Genomic DNA, 20,243 nt, shown 5'->3' with positions numbered 1-20,243 from the left:
TCCATCTTGTACGCCACGTTTTGGGTAAAGTAAGCGTGTGATAACAATTGTAAAATAATAGCATCTATTTAATTATCAAAAATGGATGCATTTATTTTATAAGAAAAGAAGTCGGGTTTGATGAATGATGTACAGAGATTCCATAATTAACATCGGGTTCGGGATCCCTTTCAAATCTGGTTGCTGAACGGGGAACAGACGCAGATCTATCAAGAGCATAAATTTGTAAAAATACAACTAATTGACTGGTAAAAAATTGTTATTGTAATTGATATTGCAACTTTATATAACATTTCATACAAGTTTATCATCTATTGAAAATATTTTTGATATTTAAATGAACGATGGTCTTGGATTGTCGTCTGCTGCATAAGCACAGGGTAGCGTGATAAAATAGCTGCCTTAGAAATAATATGAAATTGACTGATTTTGTAATCTTTTATCAAGAATATCAGGGAAGGTATGATTAATTTTATTTCCGGAAATATTTAGTTATTGAGTTGTAGGAAATTGGGTGACGCAATCTATATCGGAGAAATATGGATTTATTCTGTTTAAATTTGCGATAAATTGGTAAGTTTTTATGTTGCATGAGAAATGCCAAAAAGAAAACGCAATACAAGTGAGGATCGGTGCTACTGAAGGGAATCCAAGGTCAGTAAACGCCCCTCCTGAGTCTAGTGGAAGGACGGCAGGTGAAGATGCATTAACCACTGCACAGACTTCTACAAGAGGCACTTCAAAAAGAAAGCGCACAGCTAGTAGGAAAAGCCCAGAGATCTGCCCCAGGCTGAACCACAAAGTACGTCAACCAGAAGTCAGCAGGATGGCCTAACTAGTACCACAGAGACATCAGGTAGTCTGAGTGACAATGTGGTGCTTAATTATGAAGCACCGTACATGGTTGAGTCTGTCAACAATTTGTTGTCGTCCAATGTTTCTCAGAACATCAAAGATAAAATTGTCAATTCGAAATATGTTGATATAAGTTTATTATTGGACAATACATCTATTACTGAAGCATCTAGAAGAAAATTTACTTCAATGAAAAAGGAGAGCTTGTTGCCAAAGAAAGTTCAAAACCTAAAATTAATATTAACACAATTGAAAAATGGACTGATGCTTTTTTGATTTATAGTAGTATTTATGCTTCAGCTCATCAAGATGAAGTGCAGGGTCTTTTTAAATACATACACGACATTAGGTTAGGGGCTGCAAGAGGGATGGGTATGGGATGGAAAAAGTGTGATGAGCAGTTCAGATTAAGACGAAGTGTTAACACATCGATTTCCTAAGCTGCTATAGATCCTGAACTTTGGCTTATGTTCATGCATGCCCCATCGCCACAGTGCAATCTCAATCCATCCTCACCTGGGAAAATATTGCACAACAAATGTTTTAACGTTAACTACAGTGGCTTCTGTAACAAACAGGGATGTGGGTATCCGCATATGTGCATTAAATGTAACAATGGTCACCCCATCTCAGCATGTCCTTTGAAACAAGTAAATATAGCTCAATTTCAATCGCTAAAAGGGGAATCGTATCCGGGTTATAACCAGCATAGTGGTCACTTTCCTTCCCCTGGAATACCCAGATTTCAACCCCCCTTTCGAGCCCCAGGTGCTAGTAGTAGTACAAGACCCCAACAATATAGACCACAGAAAAATATGGGACCTAGGAAAAACACCTATTAAAGTGGATCAATTATTGAAATATTTAAACGATTATCCAGATCAAAATACAGCCCAATTTTTAAAGGATGGATTTTTAAATGGTTTTAAACTCCAGTACTCGGGGCCAAGGGTTCATGTGTCTTCTAAAAACTTACCACCAGCGCAGCATCACCAGTTGATCACGAGTTGATGGAAAAAATACAAAAAGAAATAGGGTTAGGTCGGGTTTTAGGACCATTTAGTCAACTTCCTATATCAAATCTTCATTTGTCCCCAGTTGGTATTATTCCAAAATCTGATGGGAGTTGGAGAATGATTACTCATTTGGCATACCCAGAATCAAATAGTATAAATGATTTCATTGATCCAGAGCTATGTACAGTAAATTATTCGGCATTTGACAAGGTGGTAGACATGATTTGTGTGTTAGGGAAAGGGACTCTTTTAGCGAAAGTTGATGTTAAGAGTGTTTAGATTAATACCAATATATCCAGGTGATTTTGATTTGTTAGGGTTCTTGGTAGATGGGCTTCATTACATAGGCAAATGTTTACCAATGGGCTGTGCAATAAGTTGTAAGTTGTATGGGAGACATTTGCAACATTCCTTCATTGGTTAACAAAATTTCAAACTGGTTTAGAGACTTTAGATCACTACTTAGATGACTTTATTTTTGTTGGAAAAGGGGGAACGTCAGAGTGTATTCGGCTTATGGAAAATTTCAAAAGTATTATGACTGATATTGGTGTCCCATTAGCTGAGAATAAAACTACAGGCCCTACTACAAGAATCACATATTAAGGATTAGAAATTGACGCTATTGAAATGGTCATAAGAATACCACAACCCAAAGTTATCATGTTGACAGATATGGCTAAAGACATGTTAAGAAAAAAGAAGGTTACCCTTCAAGATTTACAGTCTTAAGTAGGGATGCTTAATTTTTTTGGTAGTGCAATTAGGTCAAGCAGGGCATTTAATAGGAGATTTTATGATGCAATGAGTGGTGCATCTAAACCTCATCACTTTATTAGAATTTCAACAGGTATGAAAAGCGATTTGGAGATGTGGTTAAAGTTCTTGCAAAAATTTAATCATATTTTCCCGAGTCTGAGTGGACAAATTCCAATGTCTTAGAATTTTTTACTGATAGTGCAGGTGCTAATAATTTGGGATGTGGTGCATACTTTAAAGGTAATTGGACCTTTCTAGCATGGCCTGAGCAATGGAAAGATCAAGATATATTGAGAAATATAACGTTTTTAGAATTAATGCCTGTTGTATTATCAATAGAAATATGGGGAAATTGCCTTCAAAACAAGAAAGTTTTGTTTCACATTGATAACATTGCACTGATTAGTGTTGTTAACAAGTAAACCTCCAAATCAAAAAGGACAATGGATTTCGTAAGATATTTTGTTTTAAAATTAATGAATTACAATGTTATTTTTAAAGCTAAGCATATACCAGGTATATTCAATAGTATAGCAGATACAATTTCTTGTAAACAGTGGAGGCATTTCAGGGACCTGGCACCGAGTGCAAAAGAGACACCACAAAGTATACCAGAGGAATTTGTGAGAATGATCTACAGCTTGAAGTAGAAAAATTACTGGAGGCATCTTTGTCCACAAATACAAAATACAAAATTGTCGTACAGTACTGGATTTGAATCATTTCAAAAGTTTCGTTACTCTTTTAATTATGAACAAATCTGGCCACCACCATTAAATCATATAGTGCAGTTTGTGGCATTCTTGTCATGTTCAGGCTATTCATATTCAACAGCTAGGTCATATGTTGCTGCCATCAGTTTTCACTGTAAGTTAAAGAATCTTCAGGATGAAACAAAAAATTTTATTGTAATAAAGCTTTTGGAAGGTATGAAAAGGATTAAGAGCCCTCGAGACACAAGATTACCCATTACACCCACGTTATTATCAAAAATTGTGCAAGTTGTGCCCACAGTATGTTATAATACTTATGAATCAAACCTTTTTAATGCTGCATTTACATTAGCCTTTTTTGGTTTTCTACGGGTGGGAAAATTTGCTTTGTCAACAGGAAATGATGTACATAGCATTGTTCAGGTCTCTGATATCAAAATTGAACCTGACCAGAGGACATTACTCTTGAATATTCATCGATCAAAGTCTGATCAACATAGAAAAGGTGTTACACTAAGAATTCAAAGGGTGGGCAACAATATATGTCCTGTGGGATGCATGTCTAAATATTTGGCTGTTAGACCTAAAATTAAAGGGCCATTGTTTTGTCAATTTGGGGGAAAGCCTATCGCTAGATATCAGTTTACTGCAATTCTGGAAAAAGCTTTAAAAGTTATGGGGGTTGGGGGATGTCTCAAGTGTATAAGTCATACATTCGGTGTCCACTTGTTAAACTCTTCTAAAGCTTTATCAGTGTGTAAGTCATGAAAAACATTTCATGGGTGTAAATTTAATTTCTTTAAAAAATAAGTCTGATATGTAATGGATTATTTGTTAATGGCATATTGAGATAGTACATACAAGGAATTAATCCTCTAACATATAAATCGACTCTATTTTAACTCCACTAAGTATTGCTGAAAGATATCAAGTTTGGTGTGTAGGCTCTTCAATAATACGGAGGGCATTTGTGGCAGCACGTAACAGACCAGGAGGCTTGAATCTAGGGCTAGAAAGAATAGGACAAAGAATATGGTGGCAAGGATACTCTGGACTAAAGATTACGGACTTAAAAATGAAATTGTTTTGTTTGAAGCGAATAGAAATGCCACCACAGTTTATTCTGATTCATTGTGGAGGAAATGATTTAGGTAGGAGGGATACAAATCTGTGTAAACTAATACATGAATCAAAAAATGACTTGAAAGCCTTGGTACATCACTTCCCAAATTCAAAATTTATATGGTCTGAGGTCCTTCGTAGGTTAGAATGGAGGTACTCCCAAAATGATCAAGCAATGGAAAGAGCCCGTGTTCGTTTTAATAGAGCTATCGCTAAACATGTCCTTAGTTTGGGAGGTTGTTATATAAAATATCCAGAACTCCTGCGGGATATATCTCCCTTTTTGTTAAAAGATGTCTTTCACCTTTCTGACCTGGGAAATTCTGTATTTCTTAACACAATTCGGTGGGGGTGGGGGGTCTAGAATACTTCCAGCTAAAGTTAGGAACAGTCTATCCAGAAGGAAATAACTAGAATATTGTCTTGGGTCAGTTGACTTGGTGCTCCTTTGTGGGGTGACTGCAAACTTTGACCCGTTTGCAGCCATTTGGTGCATGCGCACACTAAAGTCAACTGATATTTAAACTAAGTATTATTAATGTGAAATAAGTTGAATAATGGTTAACACTGAGTCAAAATTTTGTGCTGATGGGAACAGCATTGTTTGTGACTGGGTTTGATAACTTTTATAATAACTGCATTTTGTATTGAAATGATTATTGTAGGTTGTGTATGTAGTAAAGATTAAGTATCTGTCCGCGGATTACCCGGGAATGTCCATTTTATATAATTGCTGAATTTGATTGATGATTGATTGATTTGTTGTTGATGCTCAAGTGGGTCTGCCAATGTTGTGTTGATTTGTTCGGCGACCCATGAATATTGCCATGACAATACTTGCCCAATATACAAATAAATAATTGTTAACTTTCAGTGTTGTTGCATTTTCTCTATATAAATAACAATAATTATTAACAATTAAGTCATACGAACTAAGTCAAAACACCTAAGAAATAAGTCAATGTCCCTCCAGGGCTTCCGTAGTATTGTGCTTTGCATTCATGACACAAAAGGATGATAATTTCTTGTTTGCACACATCACTCAAGCATGCACAGGCCTACTACATTGAGTCAGCAAACGCAGAAAACAGGAAGAAACTCATAAACGCTACACTATATCATTATTTTAATCTGCAAGAAAGGCATGTGTACAAGTGACACTTGCAGTCACGTGTACATTGTTTTTCCCCAAGCAAAAAAAAAATGTGAGATATAATGAACATTCAAGAAAAAAAGAGAATCATATCCGGTGTCATAAAGTAAATCTTCCTCCATAGTAAAAATTCCCAACCGAAATGTCCACTATTTAGGTAGACCTCCTCCACGGGAGAAATTTTACTATATGTTATTTCTTCCGCATAATAACCCATCTAACAAACTGTAAGCAATTCGTATGTTATATTCTAAGGCGAAATGTAATTATTATTTTCCTTTTGTAAATGTTCCTTTTTATGTTAAAAAGTATTGCAACTTTTATTTTTATAAGATTCTATGTTATTAAGTTAACCTTCCCCCATAGTAAAATCTCCTACCTTAATGTATACTGTATAGTAAACCTTCCCTCAAGGGGAAAGGTTTCTAAGATGTTATTTCTTCCACATAGTAACCTTCCCATCTAACCTTAAACGGTTTTGATTTTATATTCTAATAGGAATATAATTATTCTACTTCAGTATAAAGTTTCACCTTGTTAAATACATGTAAGTATTGTGAGTTTCATCTCTCTGAAATTATTTATGATCGGAAGATGCCGTGTTTATGCAAGTCCTCTCGAGTAATTTTTAGCTTTTATCAATTTTTTGTGAACATGCTTTTTTTTTTTCAGAAAAAATTTCCAGAATCCAATTCTTTTGAAGACCACAACAGTTATTTTAAACATATCTCGAAAAAACGTGAGGAAAAAAAAACGCTACTTCGATACAAAACATAAGTGTATTGTCTTACGATTTAATCACGATAGTCCACTTTAACCAGATACCACTTTAAGGACATACGCAACGTAGTTTGAACTTTATTGTCTTTTTCCCTGGATTTGAAGAGTTCCGATACTTAAAGGAAATGTGTGCTACATTTTTATGTCTATATATGCTGTTGTACGCTTCTAAAACAAGTTTGGATAAACAAAACATCTAGAATATATGTTTAGTAATTTTTGTGTATTTTTTCTTTGAATTATACAAAAATTTTCATCAATTGATATCTTTTCAAAACCCCTGGTAATGCATGCTGATCTTTTGTCTACGAACTTCTGAAGGCACTATAATCTTAAATTAAGAATATCTTGAAAATTTATCAGTAGGTAAGGTACGTTGCGTATGTCCTTAACCAGTTTACATAATAGTGAGGAGATAGAATAACCAAATTTCTTGATTAAGAATCTTGTTCATTACTAAAGCTAATTTTGATTATCAATACTCAGATAGCACAATGAAAGTGAATAATATCCTGGGATTAAGCATGGTTAAGTGAAAACGGTCAATGCATAGCAAAATATCAAGGTGGGTGCTTTATTCAAGGAAATGTTTGCTATATACTCGACGTTCCTCGGGGGAAATTTACTATATAGTAAAGTATCCAAAAGCTAGAAATGTATTCTATTTAGCGATTATTCCAAGGGTGAAGCTTCACTATGTAGTAAACATTCCGAGGGGAAGGTATAATTGCTTTGCAGAAGTTTTACTTTTGCTATCTGTTTTCATCCACCGTCGTGCGTCGTGTGCCGTGCGATAACATTTGAACATTGTCAGCTTTGTTTCTGCAGCCGCTGATCCATTTCAAGCAATTTTGCCACAAAACATCTATTAGTGAAGGGGTTCAAAATTGTGACTTTCATGGTCCCTGCCCCCTGGAGCATTAGGGGTGAGGCTAAAACCATCAACTTTGTGCTATCTGTAAAAATCTTTTTCTTTACTCCTGGACATAAAGCAATCAAACTGTTGGCACGATTGAAATAAGCATTGAACCCTCTAATAAAATTGTGAAATTCATAACCTCAGGATCAGGGGTTCTGGAGTTAGAATGGGGCTCTAATGATCATAAAGTGAAAATGCATAAATTCTATAAAAAATCTTCTATCCTCCTGTATATAAAGCAGATATACTAGGAGCACGGTTAAAATGATCAAGGATACCTCTACAAAAATTGTCAAATTTGTGGCCCCTGGGTCAGAGGCCAGGAAAGGTCAGTTGAAGAACAAAATTACACAATAATTAAAATGTTAAATGTTCACAAAAGACCAAGAGCTGGAGGCCAATGTGAGAGGATATGAGATGGATTTATAAATAGTTCTCAAGAACTATTGTTTTGTTTTGTTTGCATGGGGATAGTGACAAACGGGGACGAGTACAGGTAAGTAAATAGATCAACCTTCAGATTTGTTACTGAGCATTAAATTATTTTGGTGATCCCTTGTATTCCGATTTTTCTTGCTTTTAGGCAACATAGCATAGTCCATATATCAGCTTATTTTGTTTTATTTTATATTCAATCTATGGATTATTTACAGTGTTTCACTAAACATAGGTGAATGTTAAACCCTTGGGTCTCTTGTTTCTTCGAGGCTTCAAATTGGTTTTGTAGATGGGTTGAAACGCTACAAACATACATGATTGAATAATTGATTTTTAAAAGATACAAATTAAAAGACGTCTATAAAAAGTACTGAATGGAGGACTTAAAACATACAATTAATATTATTATTTGTGTTCACATTGTAAATACTTTGATTTAAATGAAATGACCGATGGATAAAAGTTGTAACCAGAAGCACAGGCATAGCGATTATAGAATTTGTGTATAATTCCATCATTTTCTACTTCGATTCGTTATTATTCTGAACGGCTATATTTTTTGTCAAACAATGATGTGTAACTGTCTTGAAAAAGCTTTATAGTCTATTACAGGCCACTCGGATGATCAATACATATTAATTTTGAAATTTGCTTTCACACTTTTGATAACAAGGATTCACATCTCCGTAGGATGTTCCATATCCATTGCTAGTACTATTTTCGTGGGTTTTCATGGGGTTAAATTTTCGTTGTTAGTGAAAAATTATTGTTTAACTTGGTTGAAGAAGAAAAATGATACTGTAGATTAATATTTTAATTTTAGTGGAGAACATGAATTCCTGGGTCTCTTTATAACACGAACTCGAAGACATTTTAACCCTCCCCCCAAGAAAAAATAGTTCCTTTACGGTGTTTTGGTAAGTATCCTGCTATCATTGAGAAAGAGCTGCCATATTGACCAGTACAACAAACAGGAGAATCCAGGTTGCTTGGATAGTGAAGGTTCCATTGCCTATTACAGTGCAGGAAACTAATTTTGTTACAGCATCGATGCTGATTTGAATGCTTCCTTTGCTTGCTGATTTGAATGCTTCCTTTGCTTGCTGATTTAATGCTAGTAATCCTTATCCTGATGCTGTTTTATAACTAGGTCAATGCTACCGGAAGTAGCATCATGCTACCGGAAGTAGATAATGAATTTCAGCATTGCCGTTTAAAGCAATAAAAGTGCCTTTTACAATTATTTGATCATAATATCTCACTATGTATCAATTATGTGAATACTTTAACCAATATTCTTTCTTTCTTTTTTAATTTTTTACTAAATTAAAACTCATTGATTTTCTGATGCTAGTAGGATAATGCTGATTTTATGTAGGTCAATGCTGGTTTTATCCTTTGCTTGCTGATGCTGATCCTGGTAATGCTGTTTTTTAAATGCTGATGCTGATGCTAGCTCGATCCTGATGCTATTAATGCTTATGCTGATGCTGGTTTATGTAACAAAATTAGTTCCCTGCACTGTAAAGACACTTAAAATCAGTCATGATGTTTTCTAAAGCATTTCTCAAATACATGTAAATAAACAATGGGTACTTTAAATACCATGCATTTTCTATAAATAATACAATGAATAATCCTAGTGGGGTTATTAGTTCAATCTTAATTATTCCAGAGGGACCTATGTCCGAGTTGGAAATATATTTCCTGTTTTTAATATACTACCGAGTTCCTACTGTGTAGAATATATTCAGGCATTTTGTTACCTTGGGAACCCCCTCTGCCACACCTTGACTCTAATTGCGGAATATAACCTGCAGCTGTTTCGAAGATTGTGTTTCCCTCACAAACATTCTTTTGGCTTTCAAAGCAAGGCTGCGCTGCACGAAAACTCTCGCTGGGAAAAGAAAATATGATAAAGCAATATCCCTGAAACAAATTTTTAAAAAATGAAAATAATTAATGAGTAATCATATTTTCGTACTGGTTTACACATAGTAACATGGTGTTGAATAGGAAATTGTGTGAAGATATTCCCTATTTAGTGTGTATTTACAGTGAAAAAGAGAGATCAATAGTGAAAAGTTTTCGTGTTACATGTAATAATGAAATGTCAAAATACCGACCAGTTATAATGCTCAGTTTATTTCAACAATCTATTTAAACAATACATATTGAGAGGAAAGCGAACATGGGCTCCAGAAAACATCAGAAAAAAATCATTCCAGAGAATGGATCTTGCGCTATAAAGACGTAAGCATTCCCTGTCGATTGGCCAAACCCAGACATTGTATATTTCGGTATGAAAAGTTAAGAAAAAGGTTTCATAAATCATTTTCAATATCTCTCTAATATGTATTTTTTGTAAGATTCGTTACAATAGCAGATACATGTAGACATCGTGATAGGATGCATGAATGGAAAATAGACCGTGCACTATGCTGAGGTGTACATCAAAATGATGATGAAGACAGTGATGACGCTAATGAAGACGTTTTGATGATGATGATTTAAGAATATGTTGAAAACATGAGGGAATCACATTTGTTAAAAATCACTCTGATTCTACACACAAGTACTCTGAAGTTGATATTGAAAGGATGCTAGAGATCCTCGATGACAACCTTTATGTAGTATTCGTAGACCAGGTCCTTCAACAAACTGTTAGAATTCCGATAGTCAATAATTGTGCTCCTTAATTAGCCGACCTATTTTTATATTTCTATGAAGCAGATTTTATTTAAAAACTTCTACATGAGCGAAAATACTTGCTGTGGCCTCCAAATCGACATTTACATAAATCGACAATGTATTATCAATTAACAATAGTTTCTTCAATTCATATTACGATTCGATATATCCCAGTGAACTTGAAATAAAAGACACTACAGAATCTGCCACATCTGTTTCATGAATGATATATGGAGATAACGAACAGTATTTAAGGTCAAAGTCCATTAAAACAATACAAATCGGGAGCAAAGCAAACACGGTCCTCCAAAACATCAGAGTTGGATCGATCAGGTGCCATGGAGGAGTGAGCATCCCCTGTCGACTGGTCACACCCACGTGTGCTCCTTGAAATGAACGAGCAAACGTAAGTCATGAAATTTTATATGTCTCTATTAATTACAAGTTTCAGCTTTAGATCCGCCGTGTGCGTCTTGTCATGTTCGGTAACTAACGGAAAAATCCGTCGTCAACTCAGTGTTTTAATAATGGCCTAACGATTACGCAGCACAGTTAAGGCTACAATAAGAAGGAGGGCCTAATTTACACTGGAAATGCTTACTATGACATCACACAAAATTAAAACTTTTTCAAATGACCACAAAATGAAATGCTTTGCTATTTTAAACTGTTGGATAGCTTTACACTACATCAATACTAACTACTACATATATATTTTTGTCGTTGGTTAAATCCCACACAGCAATATATAAACAATTCACTAATCGCAATGCACTTGTCAATGTGACGTCATATCGTAAAATTTGACGCAGTTTGTATACTGTTAGAGGCGGATCAAGTCATATTTTATACAATGAAAAATGTATTTTGTAATTAAATAAAATATTATTTGCAGGTAAATGTATATAAAAGGCCATAACTTGAATGCAATGTCTCTTTTTATGATTTTATTCATATACTTCCCACACATGCCCTAGACAAGCGATACTGCCGTATATTTGTCTGCAGATTCATTGAAGGGTAATGAAGGGTCATAATAAATCGATATATTTCAAGGGCATACCCTCAATGAATTATGACAAGCATTTACACATAAACTCAAGAAGCATGAAGATATTTGAAAAGTGCTGCGAACCTGATGAAATCTCGCAAATGAATTAATTATATCTTTATTTAATGTCCTTGACCAGCAAAATATTCAACATACGGCCTAACAAATGTAATTTTAGTCGAGATAGTAGAATTTATATAGGTTCGCAGCACTTTTCACAAACTACAAAGAGAGTTGAAAATAATTATCAATTAAACTTTTATTTTTAACTTGGTTATGCCCTTGCAATATTGGAATTTATAGATAACCTCAGTACTTCAAGTACATTAGCTAAAATGACTGCCACCTCATGTGAAAAGTCTAAATAAGAAATCTAATCGTCCTCAACGTGAGTTTTCAACCACATTGAATTTGTCCGATAATAATAAAGTCCTAAAAAGAATCGCCCATCCTTGTACAGAATGTATTTTCTATCTAAAAAATTCGCCGATATTTCCATTTTGCACCTTAATTGTACTACGTAGTATGAAAAACGTCAGTCAACATTTGACTGTACTGCGTAGTATGAAAAACGTCAGTCAAAATATGACTTATGATAGATTGTATTTGCTGACATGGGCATTGTATCGACCAAAGAACTTACGAAATAATGACTTTAAACAAGATTGCTGATTTTCTTGTTTCATCAACTTGTTTGTCAATAACTTACCTCGTTTTAGAAATTGTTCATACGTAAAGTATGCTCTTGCGTATGGAATCAATTGAGAGATTTACACCCCATATGCAGATGATAAGGATATATTGCTGCATAAGTAAGGGAAGTTGACGATTGACAAGTTAAAGTCACGTTTATCACAAAGCTTTGATGTTACGCTTCCATTAACGTATTTTTCAAATACAATATTCAACTAGAGCAAAGCTCGTTGCAAAGCAACGAGTAGGTGTTCCATCCGATTTTCAGAAGACTGCTTGTAAGATGGATAAATGAAAGTAAAGTATTCGATAAAAAGAAGGCCTCCAGACCAAAAATGATGTCGATCTGTTTTTTGAATTTCTTAGGATTGAAATATATACCGATTTTCGTTAAATAAAGCAAATCAATTCCGGTTTGAGCGGAAGTGACCCCAACCGACAGAAAATTGGGTTCAGAAGTCTTGGGTGAATTTAATCATTTGATTCTATGTTGATATCTGCAGAAATACGTCATTTATAGTTACTTCCGGTTTAACCGGAAGTTGACAGAAGTGACGATACTCGACAGGAAATACAATCAGACGTCCTCTGTGACATGCATAATTCAATTCAATACCAATATCTGTGAAAATAAGCAATTTACTACTACTTTCTGTTTGGCCGGAAATGACGTCATTCGACGCATTTTGATGATCTCACAAGCTGCTACTTGTCATGTTGATCAACTTTGCTTCTTTGAAGTATAACAAATTCTCAACACTTTTTGAGATATCAGGAAAAACTTTTGGTCCCTCTAGATCCCTTTTTTAGGGGCCAGTCCTTTTCTGGAGACACCATTTAAAATATCTTGTAATTCTGCACAAATTTTGTTCTATATGTTTTAACAAAATATTTCCAAGTAAAAAGATATCGTACAGAAAGTGTTCGAAATTTTGAAAATCTCGATATGACTTTTTTCAGGCCATAGCGAGCGTCGACGTGGGGCACTTCCTGTGAAAGTTAACTACGTATTACAGATCTACATATGTTGCTTTGTCTTCGCTAAAAATTTCACATTCCCGTGATCAGTGGTTTCTTAGAAAACCTACGGACAAACTGACCCTCCAAAAATCACTAAATAGCAAATATCTTCGGACCGGAAGTGACGACATCAAAATAAAAAAAAATATGTATCAAGACTTTTTTATGTTCTAACAGATCTGAAAGTTTCATGAAAATCGAGCCAACCGTTTTTGAGAAATCGCGTGCACAAAATCGGTAAGAAAAAAAATAATAAGAAAAACAGTGGAAAAGAAACCGAAGAATAACAAGAAGGTCTTCCGCTGAAGACGGAAGACCTTAAATATGAAACAGATGTGTCAGACTCTGTGGTACGTGTATCTTTTATTTCAAACTCGACACATAAATGAAAATAACTATTGTTAATTGTTAAGACGTCGTCGATATATCTAAAAGTCATGTTGAATGAATGATTGGTTGTTTGTTGTTTTAGGTGCCGTTCGAGAATTTTTCACTCATATAGAGACGTCCCCATATACCGGTGAAGGGCTTCAAATTTAGACCTTTACTTGGCACTCAGAGCCATTGAGCAATGGGGGATCTTTATCGTGCCAACGCCTGTCGTGACACGGGGCCTCCGTTTTTAAGGACTCATCTGAAGGACCCGCAACTTTCACATCAAAGTGCCGAGCGCTTGGCGGAGGAATAGTTACTACGTTCTTTTTTTCGGCTTAGGTCAGTCGCGGCCGGGGCTCAAATCCATGACCTTCCAATCACGGAGCGAGCACTCTGTCGAATGAGTTACCCTGACGGTAATGTCGAGCTGAAGTCCAACAAGAGATTTCTGTTTCTCACGTATAAGACTTTAAATAAATTCTGCTTCATATGAATACAAAAAAGTCTGCTAACAACGGGGCGCAATTGTTACCCATGGAAATTCAAAACAAATTGTTGGAAGACCTGGTCTCTAAACACCACATCGATATTGTCAATCAGAAACTCAAGCATCTTTGTAATATCAACTTCAGAGTACTTATATTTACAATCAGAATGTTTTTTAGCAAAAAGATTTTGCAAATTATTAATGACAAAGTTAAATTTTATTAAAAAACAGCTCTCAATGATGTCACAAAACCTGGACTTTAATTTATCGTGGGGAATGGTTGTATACAGAGTTGAAAAGTCGTAAGTTTTTTATGTTATGGTAAATGTTTGTGATTTCAAATTTTCCAAATGTTCCTTTGAATTTTTAACTTTCCACATTTGATTTACAAAACTTCTCGAATATATTGTTGCACAGTCCTTCTGAAGTTTCTCCTTCACTGCTATTAATATTTTAGTGAGGGATTGAACATTTACTGGAACCCCCTATGTATCTGTTTTTAAGGATTTTTATGAAGTTTTGGAATCCAATATGAATATGGTATTTCAACTTCATTTTGGTTGTTGGGAATATTGAAAATATTCAAAACTGACATATGATTTTGAAGAATTTCCTCCATAGAAAAGGAGCTATGGGTATAAGTTGGATTGCCACTTGTAGAATTAAATCGCAGTTCCTCTATAAAACAATTAAAAAAAACCTACGAGTATAGTCCCTTCTGGTTTCACCGGTAGGGGACTAATAATAAGCCTTACAAACAAAGACAATGTTGTCACCTGCTTTGTCAGCGGGGACCACTAGTACTACATACTGAAAATGTAGTCTATCAAATTCTTTTTTCACTTCTGAGTTATGCTGAACACAGAAGGATAGATGGTTTTCATATTGTACCTCAATTGCTTAATGCGAGATTTTAACATACATCTGATACATTTAATCCATGTTGACAAAGTGGCAATGTCCTCTTTTTCATCTCTGGCCCATCGCCTAGGTAATCTTCCACAGAATTCATAATATTTATGAAATTATGATTCCAGTTGAAAGATCGGGGTCTCTAACTTTTGGCTCTTTTAAAGTTAGTGATTTAGGGTCCTCATTATTAACTATATTTACGTCACCAGTAATAAAGTGTCCAGCAGGACTATAGTTGTAGGGCGAAGTTATAGGGTGAAAGAGAACGTGAACATGATGGATGATTATATTTCAGATGCTCAATATCCAGGCTCTGTAAAGTTTTCTTGTAATTAAAAATTTCAACAGTCTCGTTTAAAGTCATCATTTGGTAAGTTCTATGGCGATACAATGACCTTGTAAGCAAATCTATCATTAAGTCATATGCTTACTGACGTTTTTCATGCTAATTGTAAGACCATTATTTACACACTGAATTGTTGACGAATTTTTCCTTTATTTACCGTAAATACTTGTGAATTACATTTTAGTGTCTCTATAGTTGAGAAAGACAGGGACATGGAGAGGGGGAGCGAGTGTGTATGAATGTTGATTTTTTCGTTCTTTTATCCTTTCTGTCTTTTTGTAAATATACTCTTTTCATTTGAAGAAAGTCCTGATTTGGAAGGGAAGCCTAGCTCGTCCACGTTACAGTGTGTGAATAACTCTCTGCAATATTATGAAATAAACAGACAAAGATGTTCTGCTGTACAAAGAATATTTGACAAGCTTTTATTTCTTCTTTCAAAATCTACTACATATGAAATGCTTATATTATTGAATGTAAAAAGACAATACCAGTTAACTTTCTCTGGATCGCTTTGTAAACTTCCAAAATCTATTCCCATGTCTGTCAAGCACTTGATTAAGTCGCAGCTAGAATCACCTACAAAAGTCACAATTATGTCATTATTCTCTGCTGGAAAGGGAAACCGAAATACGTTGTGTTTTCATGCATAATCATGAGATTATTTCATTTAGAAGCGAGTCTCCATTATGCCCTTGAACAGAAGGGTAGTTTTAAACAGGTACTCAAGATTTTAATATTTTTTCTACAATAAGATAAATTTCATGTTACATTTCAAATACATTTCAGTTCCTTTTAATGACTTTAGTGTAGAACAATGCATCAATCCGTACTCTTTTAATCAAATTACTGATACTTTTTCAAACAAAGTGTAAAAGTTTGTTTGTATGTTGTTTAACGTCCCTTTGAGATGTTTTCACTCATATGGAGACGCTTCCACTTGCCGGTGGAGGCCGGGCTACAAATTTATACCTATGCTCGACACTCATGGCTATTGAGCAGCGAGGGATCTTTTTCGTGCCAACACCAACTTCGGTAATAGTACATATCAGGTTTTCTTTTTTTAATAGAGTTGAAGATTAATGTGAATCAACAAGGAATTACAATTTACATAATATCTGCTTTCATTGAACAGATTTTTTCCCATATTTCTACCTCAAAATAAAATAAATCAAAAATCTATGAATAAACATCGGACACAGATGGAAACAAAATTACCTAATTTGTATTTATAAATTATAAAATTGTAAATATTCAAAAAAAAAAAAAAAAAAAAAAAAAAAAAAAAAAAAAAAAAACAGGACAAATTGTCACTTATTAAATTGTCTATGGGCCACTATTTTGGAGGATTGTTGGAAACAATTAATAAAATGATAAATAGTTATTTCTAATAAATTCAATTTATGGTATTTTAAATATATGTATAAGTTTGTGTGGTATCTGAATATCATACAGTTTCAAAGTCCTTATTAAAATGTTTTATATTCATATTTAGATTAAATATATATATTTTAATATATACTTATACTTACGATAAACTGTTAGGTTCTGTTACTTACCACATGTTATATTGATTGTCTGTAAAATTGTCTGTAAAATGCGCTGGAAGTCTGTATTTGATGCACAAGAACTTTTGTATGGTTCAAGACAGGTTGCTACCTGTCTCAAAGCTCTATAAAATCCGATAATAATTTTATGCTATGTATTTTGTTTATTTAAGCCTAAATTCCAGCTATGTATTGGATTAATAAAATAATACATGCAATAAAAAAGTAATTTCTTGTTTGTACCTAATATATAAAAGTCAAACAAGCTACTTCATAAAATATAAAGGTAATGTTGAAGGTAATGTTTCTTGAAAAAGGAACCGTTTTCAAGAAAGCAAGAATTATTATCATTTTTAGGTCACCTGAGTCACTCAGGTGACCTATTGCTATCTGTTCTCGTCCGTCGGCGTGCGTCGTGCGGTGTGCGTCGTGTGTTAACATTTGAACATTTTTAGCTTCTTCTCTGAAACCGCTTAACCAATTTCAACCAAATTTGGCATATAGCATCTATGGGTAAAGGGGAACAAAAATGGTGAATTTCATGGTCCCTGCCCCCCTGGGACCTGAGGGGTGGGGCTAAAACCACTGAAAATAATGCAATCTTTAAAAATCTTCTTCTTTACTCCAGGACATCAAGCAGTCAAACTGTTGGCATCATAGTAATAAGCATTGAGCCCTCTACCAAAATTGTGAAATTCATGGCCCCAGGGTCAGGGGTTCTGGTGCTAGGGTGGGGCTATATAGAACATATAGTGAAAGTGCATTATTTCTTTGAAAATCTTCTTCTCTGCTCCTGGGTATTAAATAAACTAAATAAGTACATAGTTATGAAGAGCAAGAGTGCCTCATCCAAAATTGTGAATTTCATGGCCCCAGGGTCAGGGGTTCTGGTGTTAGGGCGGGGCTCTATTGATTATGTAGTGAAAATGCATGAATTCTTTGAAAATCTTCTTCTCTGCTCCTGGGTATTAAATAAAGTAACTAAGTACATAGTTATGATGAGCAAGAGTGCCTCTTCCGAAATTGTGAATTTCATGGCCTCAGGGTCAGGGGTTCTGGTGTTAGGGCGGGGCTCTATTGATTATATAGTGAAAATGCAGTAATTCTATGAAAATCCTTTTCTGTGCTCCTGGGTATTAAATAAAGTAACTAAGTACATAGTTATGATGAGCAAGAGTGCCTCTTCCAAAATTGTGAATTTCATGGCCCCAGGGTCAGGGGTTCTGGTGTTGGGGGGGGGGGGGGCTCTATTGATTGTATAGTAGAATTGCAGTAATTCTATGAAAATCCTTTTCTGTGCTCCTGGTTATTAAATAAAGTAACTAAGTACATAGTTATGAAGAGCAAGAGTACTTCTTCCAAAATTGTGAATTTCATGGCCCCAGGGTCAGGGGTTCTGGTGTTAGGGCGGGGCTCTATTGATTATGTAGTGAAAATGCATGAATTCTTTGAAAATCTTCTTCTCTGCTCCTGGGTATTAAATAAAGGAACTAAGTACATAGTTATGATGAGCAAGAGTGCCTCTTCCGAAATTGTGAGTTTCATGGCCTCAGGGTCAGGGGTTCTCGTGTTAGGGCGGGGCTCTATTGATTATATAGTGAAAATGCAATAATTCTATGAAAATCCTTTTCTGTGCTCCTGGGTATTAAATAAAGTAACTAAGTACATAGTTATGATGAGCAAGAGTGCCTCTTCCAAAATTGTGAATTTCATGGCCCCAGGGTCAGGGGTTCTGGTGTTAGAGGGGAGGGGGCTCTATTGATTATATAGGGAAAGGGCATGAATTCTTTCAAAATCTTCTTCTCTGCTCCTGGGTATTTTTCAAACAAAGGAAGTGCATGGTTATGATTAGGAAGAATGCCTCTTCCAAAATTGTGAAATTCATGGCCCCTGGGTCAGGGGTTTGGGGGGGGGGGGGGGAGAGAGCTCTATTGATTACATTTATATAGTGAAAATGCTTAATTTCTTTCAAAATTTTTTATCTACTCCTGGTTATAAACTAAAGAAACAAGTGTATAGTTATGATGAGAAAGGGTGCTTCTTCCAGAATTGTGAGTTCGTGGCCAATGGGTCAGATGTTCTGGTGTAAGGATGGGGCTTTATTTATTTAATAATATGGTGAAAATGCATTTCTTTGAAAATTGTCTATGCTTCTTTGGATGTTCAAGACAAACAGAGTAAAAGTTTTAATATGCAAGGGTATTTTTACCAGAATTTTGAACACCTGGACCATTTAGTCAAGTTTTCTGGTCCTGGCCAGGGCTCTATTAACTTGTATTCTACTGAGCAAAGTTATTCCCCTTCATTCACCTTTGATAATTAATCAATTTACATAATGTATTTGAAAGCTTAATAGAATAAGAGAATTATGCAAGAAAATTTATTGTATAATAAAAAAAGTACTTTCATAGTTTTAATGACTTGGAAATAATAGATGAATAAAAATGAGACAAAAATAACCTATCTTTTTAAATGTTCTTCAACGGCCAAGAGAGGCCATTGTGAGAAGGAATAATATGGGGTTGAATAATAGACATTTTGTTAATAGTCTGCATGGGAATAGTGATAAATGGGGGGGGGGGGCAGATAGATACTAGACCAATTATTTTGTTGATGCTAATCATACTATTTTCTTGCTGTTGGGCAACAAAGCTTCATTTATCAGTTTATGGATCCTCTAAATTGTTGTATTGTACTCAGGTGACCGTTAAGGCCCTTGGGCCTCTTGTTATCATTAAAGTGTTTTTTACGAATTTTTGCTTTCATGAAAATTGCATTTGAACTTGCATAAACAAACTTTACTTACGTGCAATTGACATCTCTTGTTGTTTCCCCTTGCGGAAGTTGAACCCCGGCTAGACATTTAGGATACCCTGTCGGGTCACACTGAGCATAAGAGACGCCTAAGCCAAAAGATGATACATGCAAATGATTAGAATTCGAATCGTCAATTCAAAGAAATCAGATAATACAAAAACATAACCTTTTATTTATATCAATTAATTCCTCTAATTTGATACGAAATTTTCTGTGATAGGTTATTTTAATGCCTCACCTGTAAAGCTTGCCAGCTGACAAATAATTCCAGCAATGTATAGCGTATTCATAATGTTTCTCTTGCTCCAAATACAACACTTCTAGTAATATTTTTATTGTTCTGATCCAGATTCTTTGTGGCAAAGTGACTCATACGTTAAAAAAAAGTAAAATCATGTACGTGATACTCATGACATAACTTCCTGTTTAATAAGCTCGAATTTCATTGCCGGATGAATAAAATACAATTTGCACACAAAATACAATTTGCACACGTAGTCAAAACTTATGCAAGATATCTTCATATTATATGGCGTAATAAATAATCTT

General features: G+C 34.9%; 1 protein-coding gene and 1 long non-coding RNA gene across 2 annotated transcripts; one reads left to right on the top strand and one right to left on the bottom strand.

Moving 5' to 3' along the window:
- The first annotated feature begins 769 nt into the window (after positions 1-769).
- Positions 770-3,516, top strand: LOC133201241 (uncharacterized). Its single transcript, XR_009723065.1, has 2 exons — positions 770-856; positions 3,188-3,516. It is a non-coding gene; the product is annotated as an uncharacterized LOC133201241 (long non-coding RNA).
- A 4,659-nt stretch (positions 3,517-8,175) lies between these two features.
- On the bottom strand, positions 8,176-19,984 carry LOC133201217 (uncharacterized). The gene is made up of 6 exons (XM_061337011.1): positions 19,933-19,984; positions 19,684-19,780; positions 16,890-17,002; positions 15,822-15,909; positions 9,522-9,652; positions 8,176-8,767 (listed from the first exon to the last, which is right to left on the bottom strand). Exons 1-6 carry the CDS (start codon positions 19,982-19,984, stop codon positions 8,688-8,690), a joined length of 561 nt encoding a protein of 186 aa, XP_061192995.1. The 3' UTR covers positions 8,176-8,687.
- Positions 19,985-20,243: the final 259 nt, after the last annotated feature.

Source organism: Saccostrea echinata, unplaced genomic scaffold (genome assembly GCF_033153115.1).
Source record: "Saccostrea echinata isolate AGI-Se365-2 ecotype Australia unplaced genomic scaffold, CSIRO_AGI_Sech_v1 ptg000043l, whole genome shotgun sequence".
In the NCBI taxonomy this organism is placed as follows: domain Eukaryota; kingdom Metazoa; phylum Mollusca; class Bivalvia; order Ostreida; family Ostreidae; genus Saccostrea; species Saccostrea echinata.
This window is presented reverse-complemented; position numbering and strand designations above follow the sequence as displayed.